Genomic DNA, 14,665 nt, shown 5'->3' on the forward strand with positions numbered 1-14,665 from the left:
GTAAGGTTTTAGGTTAGAAAACAGGGATGGAGAGGGAAACGGGAGGATGTTTTGGAGGATAGTATTCCTTACGCATGCTCTACATTTGCTATGCCATAGTCGAAATGTTTTGCAACTTTATCCCTGCCGAAGTTGCACTGAATTTTCTGAAAGGAACTTTTCTAGCTCCAAGTCGTTGGAACTCATAAGCGAATTATTGCAATGACGACCTTCGTCATTGCCTTGTGTTCCTTTCTGTTTTCACCGCTTGTCACATTTATATCTCCATGTTTGTCTTTCTCTCCCCTTTTATCCGTTTTCTCCACCACTCTTTCTCGTCTCAACATCATACTCTCTATCTTCTGGATTTAGCTTGTACAATCTCAGATTATACTGACACCAATTGATACTTTGCAGCACTGCTTGTATATATTACTTGATTATGATATCAGCAGCCCATTTAGGTGCTGTTTGTTTTCTTTCTTTAGTACAATTAAAAACAAGAATGATTCTAATAGAAGAAGCAAAACCAAATGGAATACACAGTAGCTAGTGATTAGATTTGAGAAATCTACATTTTAAAAAAAGATTGCGAAAAACAAGCCATACTAATTTGCACGTGGCTCATACTACAACGCCAGCTCCTTTTCAACTTAAAAAGATGATCATCAATGTCCTTCTTTTTTTCCTTATTCTGTCAAAAAATGATACTTTTTCCCACGATAAAGTTGGCTGTCCTGCCATGAGCTGACTAAGACCGAATCCTGTGCCAGGACACCACTGGGCCTGGGTGTACGTACCGACAGGATACGCCCTGGAAACAAGAAGAGTTGCACCGTCTAACGATTAAAGGACGCTCAGGTTCTCAAACATATTCCGCCTTCTATGGCTTCTTAGTAGGATTTTTCTTTCTTTTATTTAGAAGAAATGTAAAAATGTATTATTGAGATAAATCTGTTCATCCTTACCATTACAATCGCCGAAGACCTGTATGGTTATTTTCTATCTTTCTATAGCTTCTTAGTAGGATTTTCTTTTTCTTTTATTTGGAAGAAATGTAAAAATATAGCATTGAGATATCTGTTCGTCCTTACCATTACAAACTACGTAGAGACCTGTATGGTTTCTTCAACTAATCTTTGAGGATTATTGTTCCGCTAATTGCTTCAAATATTCACATCAAATTGTTTATTTTCGGCATGGTCTTCAAGAGCATACTGTATTCTATCTGAATTGGTTCTAGTTGGTTTCTATTTTGATGCCCTATATGATATTAAACCTCAATGAAAGTCGGAACAAGAACAGCTTCCTGGATTGGCTGATCATGATAATGAACATACCGCAGTCATTAAGGACGATCTTTAAATCTCTCAGGTGAACCAAACAAAGGACCTCCAGACATTGCTATTCTCAGGGTGTGTTTAATCCCCTTTTTGTTTTTGTGTTGCCTTCTCATAACAGTATTGTGTGAGGTTCGGAACCATTGGAGTTTCCTTGCTAGGTCGGGCATCTGCACGCTATTGTACGTCTCCCAGCCAGTGTGGCGCCAAGCTCTTTCCGTCTGCACTGCACATGCATCCTGTCCAAGCCTCGATTGCTTCCCCTTAAAAACACCGAGGAAACTCGGGTATGACGCGCTCCAAAAATGTTTGCACACCTTCTTTCCTATCTCGTTATCCCTCTTTTTCTGCCTCCCCATACCCCCCCCCCCCAAAAAAAAAAAACTATGTCCCCCATCCCCTTCCCCCCCCCCCCTCTCTCTCTCTCACTCTCTCTCCCTCTCTTTTTCTCTCGTTCTCGTATACCTTTCTAATAATTTTGCCCTCTGTTTTCCTCTCTCTTATATGTTTTCTTTCTCTCACACTCTTTGTTTGTTTCTTCTTTCTCCCTATCACTCTTTGTCTATTGTCTCCATATGTATTGTATAGTATTTATTAAACTTCATTGATGTACATTAGTATTCTGTCTTTAAACATATAAATCAATTGTATCTTATGTATCTGTATTGATCAATCAAATTTATCGAACCATTGAGTCAATGAATAGCAGTTTTTAAATAAAGTAGTAAATAAAGTTATAAAATTATACATTTAAAACAGAGTGCTTCTCTCGGGCATTGGCGTCAAACGCTACTATTATAATGCTATGAAGCCTAAATAATATTTGCCTGATCAAAGTGTGGTTTTTATACATTATTTCATTTAAAACTAAACAAACACAATCGGATGATTCGGATCGAAAGATTTTTCTAAGAAATAATGAGTGAAAACGCCTCAAGGAAATAAATCTCGGTTCACGACAAAGATGATACACCTTGAAAATCTTCAAAGTTTTGTCTTCCGCAAATTTGTGTTCTGAATTCAAAAGAATTAATAAAGAAACACATGTGCCAAAATAGGCTCTTGAAAATACGAGTCCTTGTAAAATATCGCTTTTACATCCTTAAATAAATACTAGCGAATTATTTATCAAGTGGAATGCTCTAGTTTCTTCGTTGTAAATGAAGACAAATGTAAATAAAGAAACAGATGGAGAACGAAATAACAGGTGAGGTTGGTGAACAGGACAAATAGCAAAGTAGAAGATGGAGTAGCCTATAGTCTTAAACTCATACTTGAATTTAAAACTGAGAAAATTTCAAGAAATTATTTTGTTCTTAATCAGCTTGAAATACGTTGTTTAGGCAGGAACAAGTACAATATAAGGCCTATTTTTAAGTGTTTCAGTGACAATACACGAATAATTTCAACAATATATATTTTTTAAAGACATTAGTGATCATAACATTGCAGAGATTCGACAGTTTCTCAGACTTCCTACCAAAAAAAAATAGTAACCCCCATTTCACTATTTTTAGACGAACTTCATTCCAGCAATCGAAGTGCTAGTATTTAGGCATGCACAAGTCTCTAGCCTAGGATGGCGTATACTTGTGGAATTTTAATCATAGTTCTAAACTTCCCGCTGTTGATTCGCGGTGCGAGAGCGTAATGACCCGATATAACTGAACTTGACCTTTAGGTCATTTCTCTCTTACATGACACGACCTACGACCTGTAATCAGCATAATTCTCTGATTTTTCGACCAATGACTCTATATCTCTTTCTCTCCCTCTTCATAAATAATATTATATCCTGCATCAAAAATTTGTTGCCTTTTGATTGGTTGAGAGCTCGTTGCATGACCCAAAATATTTGACCTAATTTTAGAAAGTACTATATGAGAGTACTATTTTGGTTTATTATTCGGGAGTTGAAAAAAAAAAGTGATTTTTTTTTTTTAATTGAATCAATTTTTTTTCTTCAAATCTTAATTTAATGAAAATAAAATATTTTAAATCTTTTTAGATAAAAATTGTCATTTTTTTTTGTTCTAAATCTTTTTTCCCCCAATTTTTTTTTTTATTTATTTTTTTTAAAATAAATTTTTGATGCAGGATATAAAACAAATATACCATGCCTTCTATTCGAGGTACTGGTTAAACTATGGGCCTCGGTGACTCCAAAAGTACCATTTGCTTCGGGGCTTAGCCCCTCAGCAAATAGTACTATTGGAGTCACCTCTTGCGCATAGTTTTAACCAGAACCTCTCAAGGCAGTGTATTTTTGTATACTATATTGTAAAACGGAGCACATGTGCTGTTTGTAATAGTTCTCGCTTAAACGACAATGTTTAATAAAATCATTTAAAAGGGCCGAGGAGTCAGTGATCACTCTTTCAAAATGGTAGATTTAAGATTGACACTTTAAACATGCTGGATCAAATACTAAAAAGGTTGAAAGCATGTTAAAACTCTTAATCTGACATTTTGAAAAAGTGGTCACTCCTCGGCTCTTTTACTTTTAGATGGTGATTTAACATTGTAGTTTTTAGAGTGTTACATTATTTTGTCACAAATGGGCTCTATAACGCGATATTCATTTTTAACCAGGACAATGCATTTTAATATTGGGGACTGATATCAGACATAGATATGTTAAAACAGGGGTTTTCGATTATTTTCGCTCAGCAATCAGAATTCAGAAGCCATACATTACGTTGACACGTCGCTTGCTATGAAATAATTGTTGGTGTTAAAAAAAAAATACATGGAACATACATGTATCACCCTGGGCTATAATGACTGTTTATACACTGTGCCTGGCCTGGTCATACACCAACTGCAGGTTGAGCTCACTTTGAAGAGTTGAGATTTGGTCATGCAACTACCATTTTAAAATAAAGTGTCTGAAAGCAATTGAGAAAGGTTGAGTATGTAGTACAAACGTATTGGTGTAAACTGGGAGGTTTTGAAATCACCAAAATAAAAAGAAGTTCCTTAATATTGCTGGCAGTCGCATGCACTGCATGGTACTACATGCATATTTTGGCATGACAATTTGGTCCGAACGTTTCATTTAGCTTTTTCTCGTCATATTTCAAATATTTATGAGGGCATAATAATATGATGAGCAACGCTTTTCAGGGGACAAATAAAATACCAAGTTAATCTTGCAAACTGACATAAAAGAGATCAAGATAGCTCACAAATTCACCTTCTCTTTAATTAAAATGCACATAAGTTTACACACAGCCTAACATTGTCAACGTGATAAAGTACTTTATACCATCCAAAGATTCCAAACACAGCCGAAGAAACGATTATACTTTAATTTGATTATTTTCGCGTCTATTTTCTTGTTTTATGAATTAACTTTCGCTCAGGATGCTAAGGTATGGAAGTTCTCCTCTTCCTTCTGGTAAATGTAACTTGCAGATTGGATTCCGGTGAATGAAATTGATTACCTAATCCATATCCATTCATGCACCTGACGAATCACGTGGTGGAATCTAGGTCACGTGATATACTGTCTTAACAGGGTTATTAATGAATGAATCATTCTGGTGCACTTTAATGCTAAAATCACGTAAAGAAAATAAAAGCATGGAGAAAAAAGTTACCCTTGCATCCGTCACCTTTGACTTGCATTTAAAAAACATAATTATGAGAAGAAAAAAAAATGAAATTTAATTAGAAAAATGTGGGAAATCGTTGGAGGAATTAACGTATTATGGAGGCGGCGCCAAAGGTTGTCAGACTAATTCCTACGGTTTTTATCTTGGTGAAAAAAGTTCGTCTTCGAGAACAAAAAAGGGCAAGGTCACATTTAAATTCACACGTCAAATCCAAGTTTTCCCAACTACGGCTCAGCTAAATAAATGAGGATTTTCAGTTTTTATTAAATTATTTCCTCTCGGATTTGTTGGTGAAGGTGGTTTGGAAAAATCGACCAATCGCGGTATTCGGCCAGGAATTGAATTTTTTCCCTCAATTTCACACAACAAGTGAAAAACAAATTTAGTGATCGCTTTCTTCTTCTTCTTTCTCTCTCTCTCTCTCTCTCTCTCTCTTGGTAGTGGTATCTATTTGCAATTTCCAACATTTTTCACAATACGACTTGCAAAGGGCTGCATTTAATATATTTCATTAAAGCTGACTTTTTAAAAAAATGCTTATAAAAAACATTATGTATTATATTCTGAAGAGAATATGTTCATAATGTCATAGGCTCTCCCATTATTTTGGTGTTAATCAACTTGTTTCGTTTTTGTAATTCCAGTCCATCTGAAGACTAGATAGCGTATAAAATCTTATTCATATTCATACCACTCACCAACATTTCACAACTCCTTTGATCGTACATCGGCATCTTCTCAAAATACATGATGTATTTTTTTTATTATTATTGTATAGCATGTACATGTTTTATGTTTGAAGTCATTATTGAACTGCATTTTGGCTCAGTACAATCCATTTTTCATTTGAACCGTCAATCTTAAAGACACCGTTTAGTTCTGGGTGATGCAAGACAATTGTGAAAGAAAATACCTGGAAGCAAGAATTTGTGTATACTATAGGTTTCGTAATCACATAATCCAATGGACTCAATCTAGATGAAAAGTAAATTCACTTCACATATGAATGGGTACACGGGACTACACATACATTTGGTATGAATGTTTGACCCAAACAGTTCAGCTATTTCTTGACGTATTTTGAATATGAACTTAATGAAGGCATTTGAAGAGCAAGCTTTTTTCAGGGCACATTTTTTTAAAAACTTTCTTCCAAACTGACAAAAGATAACGCGAAAGCTCGTCATTCATGTTTCATCTGTATACTAGTATGCAACCGTCTCCTCAAATCAAACGGAACCAGTGCAGCCCCTGTCCAAGGGGCGCAGATGGGTTATTAATTATGGTAAATCTCGTATATCCCGTGGAAAACTGGCTTGTTGACTGATCTCATCAATTATTCACGAGCCAAAAACATGTGAATCTCTTGCTTCATCTTGATTTCCCTCAAAATAACCCCAACACAAGACAACAAATCTTTGGCCGCATATTAATACCCTACTGATTGCAATCATAGAAATAACAATCCAATAAAAAATAAAAAAAACATTAGTAATTTTGGTCTATTGGTCCTGTAAGAGCAAAAGTAGAAAATTCGATAGTATGTTGTGGTTTATTAAATACTGCGGTAATTTGGGTGAGATTACATCTTCATGAAATATTTCAATTAATACTTCGAGGGGCACACTGTACTCTCAACCTTTCATCTTCCAAAGTAAACGCTTTTGAAAAGTAAATTAACACATTTCAGAAATATCAAAAACATATACATACTATGATTTAATGCTATTATTTGCGAGTCTTAAAGCTCCGAGAAAAAAATCCCTGTAAATCAATATAACTGTTATACCACATAATATTGTTTGTGTTTTTAGCATGAAAATAACCAAAAACCTCTTCGGCATCCAGTTTGTAAATAAGATTATACCAAGAATACAGGACATTCCGGTACACGTCACATAAGTCTGTCACTTCTTTACGACCTGCTACAATCCACTGCAAAGAGAAAGGTCAAGTTCTATAAAGATATCAGCACTATATTTTCGATGTTATACTTTCCACAAGCTTTCATCACGAAACACAAACCGTCAATACATCATCAGCCCTAACTCTAAAACAAAATCTCTTTAGCCCGATTAGGTTCACATTGTGGCGAGTACCAGGTCTGTGGACTTCAAGAAGGCTTATCGTGTATTCTCTCACGACTTGTGAATTGGATTCGCTCGTTTACACATGGCTAACATACGAAATAAATATGTAATACTAGAAGTACATACAGGCCTAGGTTTTTTTTTTTTTAAAGACAAATACTAAAATGTATCGATGGATAATGGTATAATATTTCTCACTTTAACGATGACCTATTTTAAGATATATGATTTTTGAAAAGTTACTTTTTGATTGATTCTTTATCGGTCAGCGTAATGCTCAGATACGCCAAAGAATCATGTTGTAGTTTATTGTACAACGATGTTTGGGATATTTTCTTTGTATTAGATTTCAATTTAGAATAGAATAAACATGAAAATTCACTTACGAAAATTGCAGGTCCTATGGATATTTATGAAAAGACGCGGTATGAATATCGTGATTATTTTGCATAATTATTATTCTGAAAAAAATATTTTTAAAAGGCTGACTAGTGGTTAGTAAAGCACTATTGAAGCGATTTTGGCACTGTAGATCATGAAGGTCGTTCTACGCCTATGCTACCAATTTACTTTATCTAGTGACATTATAGTTATACCAATACTAGAAGAAAATGTTGAACGAATGAATCTTGCATGAATCATTTAGGTAGGCACCCACTGACCCCAGGTCCTCCTGTCTACCGTAACGAATAGATACACACAAACTGATCGCTTCAAGCAACTCTCAATGCATTTTCATCTTGGTCCTCTAAAGGAACAAAAGTACAACAAAGAAAATAGCAGGCTCTACATCTGTGTCTCATGTTGTTGGTTTGTTTACCAATATCTCTTTAATTTTCGGAGTATTTTGAGTGGATACAATCTGGTTTCTCCCACCAATGATCTCGTCTGCCTGGGTATAGTGTGTTGATCTACGTGAGATTGGGGCAGTTGATAGACGCGGGGATTATGTCCCGACCAACTCCGGATTTACGAGCCCGCCGGAAACCATATGCCAAAATTTATAACCATGGGGATATATCAAAACGCATGTCTATAAACCTAATATATGAAAAATTCTGATGTTATGATAATATTCGGAAGAGAAATGATTGAAATAGACTAAAGCGTTAAAACAGAAAACACCCCTGCGACTGCGTTACGGGGTGTTAGAAATTAGAGCTTGAGATTAAATCGTTGCCGAGAACACAAACAGCCATGAAGTCGTGAATGCATAAAAAATAGGCCTAAATAATACATAAGTTCCTTTATTTCATTAAATGTATTTTCTTTCTCATTTATGTAAAAAGGCATTGTATAATATTTTGAAATGGCTGTTTCTTTTATGATATATTTCTTGGTAATGGTTCCATGATGGTGGACCCCAATGTTTGGAAATCAGCTTTTGCTGTTAGGCATTTTTCCACCCAATGAGAGAAAAATAAGTGACCGAATGAACGAACGAACAAAGGAACTCATTAATTGATTATTTAATTCATTCATTTATATTAATTAATTAATTAATTGATTCATCCATTCATTAATAAACGAATGAATGAATTATACTACTGTGCCGTTCAAACCGACCACGTGGATCGATAAATTTGATTGTGATGGCAGACCTGAGTTTCCGAGCAATTTCCCCTCCCCCTCCTCGATCACTCCTGTAAACAGGGGAAAACAAAATTGATAGAATAGAAAGGGGTATGCCCCTGTGGGGGTGTTATGACATCGTCAACAATCGTGATATCCGGAAGGGAGCCTTGCGAAATGTGACAAACAAAAATGATTTTTCTACCACGTGGTGTGGTGTGTTTCTATAATTTCATGCTTGGTTTTCCCACATAAAGAAACTACGCCCATTCTGAAAGGGGGAGGAGAACACAAGCTAAAGTCGAGTTCATTTGGCGTTCATGGAACTTGGAACTTAAAATGTATTAGCAATGAAATCACAGGACGCACATTATAATTCTTCAATACACTACTCTAAAGCTCAAGTGTTACTGAGTTTTTCAAACCAGCTTTGCCAAAGGTTCTATTTGTCAGACGAGATCACCTTTTGATTACAAAATGTGTTTCAAGTTTAAGCTATAAATATTAGACAATCGTGTCATGGTAAAACAAATTTATTGCAATCTGCATTTCAAAATGGACACCTCGAAATTGGATATCAAATTTCCTATCAAATTGGGTAAATATTTCGAATTCCGTAACATTATGAATGGGTACCCGCTGACTAATGTAACAGAAAATACCACCAAAAAAAATCATCTATGGTGTCCCTAAAACGACAGGGTGATTATCACCACATGAGATTCTTTATCATTTGTTTCTATGTTACAGAAGTAGACCAGTCGTGAACTGACATGGGTGCAGGAGGCCATTGGTGAATGAGTACGAGTATGATAAGGGTATTGTGTGTGCATAATGTTTATATAGAAAACAAATACTATGGTACGAGGGCCCAGGCATAAAGAATGGAGATAGTGTTACGAAGAGAAGATGTACAAGGTTTCTTGTCTGTATATCCGATGTCTGTAACCCACTTACCTTTCTCTTATATACTGCCCTATCCATAGGCCTGCTACAAAATTGAACATTAAACAACATTCAGCTGCATGTTTCTTCCCGATATCGTATTACTACTAGTAATAAGTAAGCAACGAAACGCAGCAAAATGTACAGCAAGAACTTTCCCCCAGTTCCAAGATGTTCAACCAAAGGTCATGATCATGTGAGAAATCCTATACATCATGATAATCCGTATAATTATTCTCAGTATCACTTAATGGTTGTTATCATTGTATGTGCTAAACCCATATTGTTGGTCCACGAGCCCACGACCCACTTAGTTCTAACTTCTAAATGCATAGGCCTATTTCAGTTGTCTTTCCTTTGATATAAATTATCCAACTTTTGAAGAAAAAAGGAGCTAACCCTAAGCTGTCCAAAAGAATATTTGAAAAAATATAGGTACGAAAACGATATAAATGTATTTTTTGTTTAAATCCTGTACAAGTATAAGCACCCTTTATGAGATCGAGTATCATAGGGTACGAATAGAAATCTTATTAAAAAGGAGAATGATCCACCAATGCCCTAACTAAACAGTAATTACTTTTCATACAAATTGCAAGGATTGTTCTCCATCAAACTTTAAGACCAGATAAGTTCAATAGTAACTTTGATTTGTATTTTGAGGTTTCAAACGGGGCAAAAAAAAATGAATGACCAAAACATATCGAATTATCAATCAGAGGCATACCTTTCATCTCAAAATCGTTAGGGGTCAGCAAATTACAATAAATTCATCTTTTGATTTGATTGTGCTTATATAACAGCCAATCATGTCACTAACGATATTTTGAAAAGACAGAAAGTCCTTTCAACCTGCAACAAAACGAGCTATTTTGACACCGCAGCCTGGACCAGCGAGATCTTTAATGATGATGTATCGGGCCAGCTGGTGTGCGCAGCTGAGAGAGAAGAAACCGAGAAATTTATTAGCACTCAGGAGAGGACGTCCATATTTACATCTTCATGGTTATTTCCTCAATACAGCTCATTCATGTAGCCAAAGCCAAATAAACTGACCACACACATACATGGCACGTGAATGTAATGTCCCGGATCATAATGGGGGTTGTTTTGTCGTTTGATGATTGGAATGGTAACGACCGTGGCGTTGAAAGTTTGAAAACAAACCCCAATTAAAATAGTGGAGTCGCAGATGTACCGCTGAAAGATTACAGCGCGCATCATGGAGCCAAAGGAAACGATGTAGGCTACAACGATTGGTCCTCGTGCGCGGTTCGTCCTGATAGCGAAAAGTAAATAGGCCTACAACAACGGCCATTTATTTTAGGTTATTGAATATTGCAATTTAATTTTTACTCTAGTAATAGCTTGAATTCCAATTACTTTGATTTAGTTTGAAAAAATGATTATAGATAATATCTATGATCAGATATCTATTTGTAATCGTTACCTGTGTTTCACGCGAAGACAAAGACTGAGACTCAAGGTCCATGGTCAATGTAATCAAAGCAATGCGAATTTTGAAAAATATTTTTAATGCACTCTTTTATGTAATCAGGGACAAAATACTCTAACAGGGGCTACTTTTCAAGCTTGTTGCATGAAAATAACACTCTTTAATTCGTTTTGCATTTAACTCTATGCAAATTTTGGGGGGCTCTTTTTGGCATTTCGGGGGCTAATTCGCCCCGAGCCCCCGTGTATTTTTTTCACTGTATGTAATCCAAAGTAAAGTGATTGTTTTTAATAAAAGCTAATCTGAAGACGAACCATTTTTTTGTTTTTTTTTGTTTGATGGTTCGTATTTGTTTGTTTTTTTGTTTTTCACTTTCCTCCTCTTCCTTTTTCTTTGTTTTATATGGTCTTGTACAGCGGATTGCTAATTTATTATGATTGAATGAAATAAAATTTGCAGAATCATTTGCTTATAATGACACTTCAATTCATCACAATGTATTTGTCTTATAATTATATATAGGCCTCAAAGTCTTCCAAAAAGTATTTCCATTTTTCTCCATAAAGATTATTTGAACGGTTATAAGGGATTAAATCGGATATAAGTATAAGTGATTTTAACGCGCGTCACTATTGCAGAGAATCGCTGACCTTATGTTTTCGGATTTATTTTCATTTTCAATTTCAAAGAATTGTACTTTTTTAGTCCTTCTTTTATTGGTGAAAATTGACAGACGAAGATTTGGCCTTGAATGGTGGTTTAGAAACAAAGGAAATGGTGGCTTCTTTTTCGGTTCCTCCCATAACAGCCGGATGCATACTCAGCTATTGGTAGGCACGCAAGCGAGAGCTTCCATAGTTTGAGCAGGGATATGTGAATTAACCTCCCTGGTTTGAGGAGAAAATATGGTTGGTTGGATGAGCATGCGACAAGGACCTCAGCATTGATCGTAAAGATTTACTTTCAAGCATTTAGGCTTTTAGCAAACACATTACGTTCTCAAGACCTTTGCAAAGCGTGGACATTGAGGATGCTAAACATGTATGCATGCAGGACATTTACCAATGTCCGGAAATTGTTTTGCGTTTTCTGGGTATATACTTATTTTAACACATAAACCAAGGAGCTACAAAGGAGCCTTTTGCAGTTTCGTGGACATACATTTCGAGATTTCAGTTTGTGTTCAGTATTAGCTTTTGGTTTTGCAAATAGTAAAAATGTCTTCTTAACCGAAAATATAGATGAAAAATATATTATGATATTATGATAAAAGTAATGAAACGCAAAATAATAACACAAATAATATCACATGTTTACGCGTAAAATTAAAATATAAGTCATGTCAATGGCAAAAATATGGGGAAACGTTGGACAACATCCAAGAGAAGATAACAACTTTCATGAGCTGAGTTAGATAGTACAGCTATTCCATAACGCTGAATTGAACGATGCATCTTTCAAGCACCAACTTAAAATTTGTATCATTTTAATAGATGAAAAACATCTTCACTTTATCTTTGTCTTCGTAACTGTCACATAATATCGTAACCACAATGTAATTACATAATATTAATGGTGCACGGTGTTCTCTGTTGCTAAATCTTCCTTACTTTACTTAATGATAGCATGGTCTATGGACGATATGGAGATCATTATGAAGAAAAAAATGTATTTATCATGATCAATACTAATTTCAAAAAAGTTGTATTTGTATCATTTACAATTCACAATTGTTTTTGCAATTGGTTACTGGTATATAGCCGAGAATAGAAGCATTAGGTGCTCCAAGGTGATAGCTTGAAGGTGAACATAGAATGGAGATAATGATTCAGTATGTGGTCAATATTTTGGTTCACCATCGTGACCAAATCCCCATGGGAAAATAGTCAATGGACTAAAACACCACCACATATAAAACCATAGGCACGATATACCTGAAGTGAAATCAGTGTATATAAAATAAAGTGAACAAAGATTTGAGAATCAATGAAAATGCCACACTTGCAAAAGGTTGCATGGATTCACGACTATTATCACAATAGTGGTCTATCATTTGGAATGCTTTGTTCGCAAATCCTGCTGGCAAAACGACAAATAAAAATAAAATAAAAAGTAAAAAGTATTGAAGGATTTGACAAAATAACAGATCAAAGAAAAAGAGTCAAAATATTTTCTCCTCGTTCTAAGCAAACTACGTGGCTTCCTGTTTCTGTTTTCAACTTGCAGTTCCAGCTACTTTCTTTGGTTGTGTGAAAATGGGGGATGGGGACGAAAAATCAAATTTGGAGGATTACACAAATAAAAATATTATGATAACCAGGATTAAATTTTGTAATGGTATTCTTGACAACACGTGACAACAATCAGATTGGTTTGCGGCGTATTGGCTAATGATGATGATGATGAAGATGATGATGATGATGATGATGGCAACATACGAATAGAATTAGCCTTCCAGCCCTTTCATTGATGAGATGTGAATTAATGACATCCCCGACCTCGCCAGGTAGATTTGGAAAAACGATCCCGCCAACAAATCACGCGTCAAAATAAAAACACGTGGAAGCTTAGAGAGTATACATGAGTGAAGAAAGAGGTGATGTAATTTAGTTGGAAGATGAAGAAGATGGGGGAAATGGATGTTGGGAAAAGATGCGAGTTTGCTCTCACCTGATAGTGCGATTGATGCGCGGGGCTCGGGATAGTACCGGGGTAGTGGTGGAGCATTGAAGCGCTGGTCGGACCATAGAGTGAGTGTTCCATCATAGCGATTGCTGGTCGAATCTTCCGCCGGCAACAGCCCGGGGAAGGTCACGAGACGGGAGAAAGAAAGCTAGCGGCGTGTCCCTCGATCTAGCGACAGTTCAGGAGAACCTCTCCTAAAGACGCTGAAAAATTACAGGAAGAATCCGTACGTGTGAAAGAAGCTGTAAGGAAGGTCGATAAGGATTTCCAATGATTCACACCAATCGAAGAAAGGTCCAAAATAATCAGTACTGAACCATAGATAAAGTTATCTCAAAGGATAAAAGTCCCCAAGCCTAATGATAGTGAGTAAAACTGGAGAAGTGATCAGCGCGTCCAGCGGCAATGAAAGCGGTCGAAACAATGCGTCAAGTGAGACCAATACAAGGCTGATGAAGAACCAGCATGCGTGGTCTGTCGTCTGCTCGGAGTCCGTTCAGCTAGCTCACCGTATCTGCGCGAGTCACACAGTACTAACTTTTGGTAGCAAAGTATACCTCAACGCCTCCGATGATTTGGCGGGGGGTACCAATGTTGGCTGCCCTCACCTTATTTTATCATGCAAATAAAGTCGGAAAGCAAGATATATTCTCTTCTTTCAACTTTTCTTTTCATAAGATGGTTGATTATTCTCGCGTTTACCAGTGTCCTTCCGTGGATGTTCAGCTCAATACTGCCATTTGGGATCGGATGAGCCAATTGTTGACAAGTGCCTAAAAAACAAAAAAACAAAGAACACGAATTAAATTAATAACGAACATCCATGAGTGTGATTATCATTTTTCTGTTTGAGACTTCAGATTAAGTTGTATTTCATATGCAATACTACTTACAACTGAAGTGATTAAAAAAAGAACGTGCTACGCCCCCCACCCCCACCTCTTTCTAACGCCCCTCCCGGCCACCACGGCCTCCAACAAA

At 36.2% G+C, this 14,665-nt stretch overlaps 1 protein-coding gene across 1 annotated transcript in view; it reads right to left on the minus strand.

Annotated features, from left to right (window-relative positions):
* Positions 1-14,439, minus strand: part of LOC577108 (homeobox protein MOX-2) — a 35,537-nt gene extending 21,098 nt beyond the window's left edge. Inside the window, exon 1 of the mRNA XM_030972836.1 lies at positions 13,670-14,439. Within this exon, the coding sequence (XP_030828696.1) occupies positions 13,670-13,765 (96 nt within the window). The 5' untranslated portion in view covers positions 13,766-14,439. The remainder of the gene's footprint in view (positions 1-13,669) is intronic.
* Positions 14,440-14,665: the final 226 nt, after the last annotated feature.

The sequence above is a fragment of the Strongylocentrotus purpuratus genome, unplaced genomic scaffold (genome assembly GCF_000002235.5).
Source record: "Strongylocentrotus purpuratus isolate Spur 01 unplaced genomic scaffold, Spur_5.0 spur5_scaffold_6, whole genome shotgun sequence".
Classification (NCBI taxonomy): domain Eukaryota; kingdom Metazoa; phylum Echinodermata; class Echinoidea; order Camarodonta; family Strongylocentrotidae; genus Strongylocentrotus; species Strongylocentrotus purpuratus.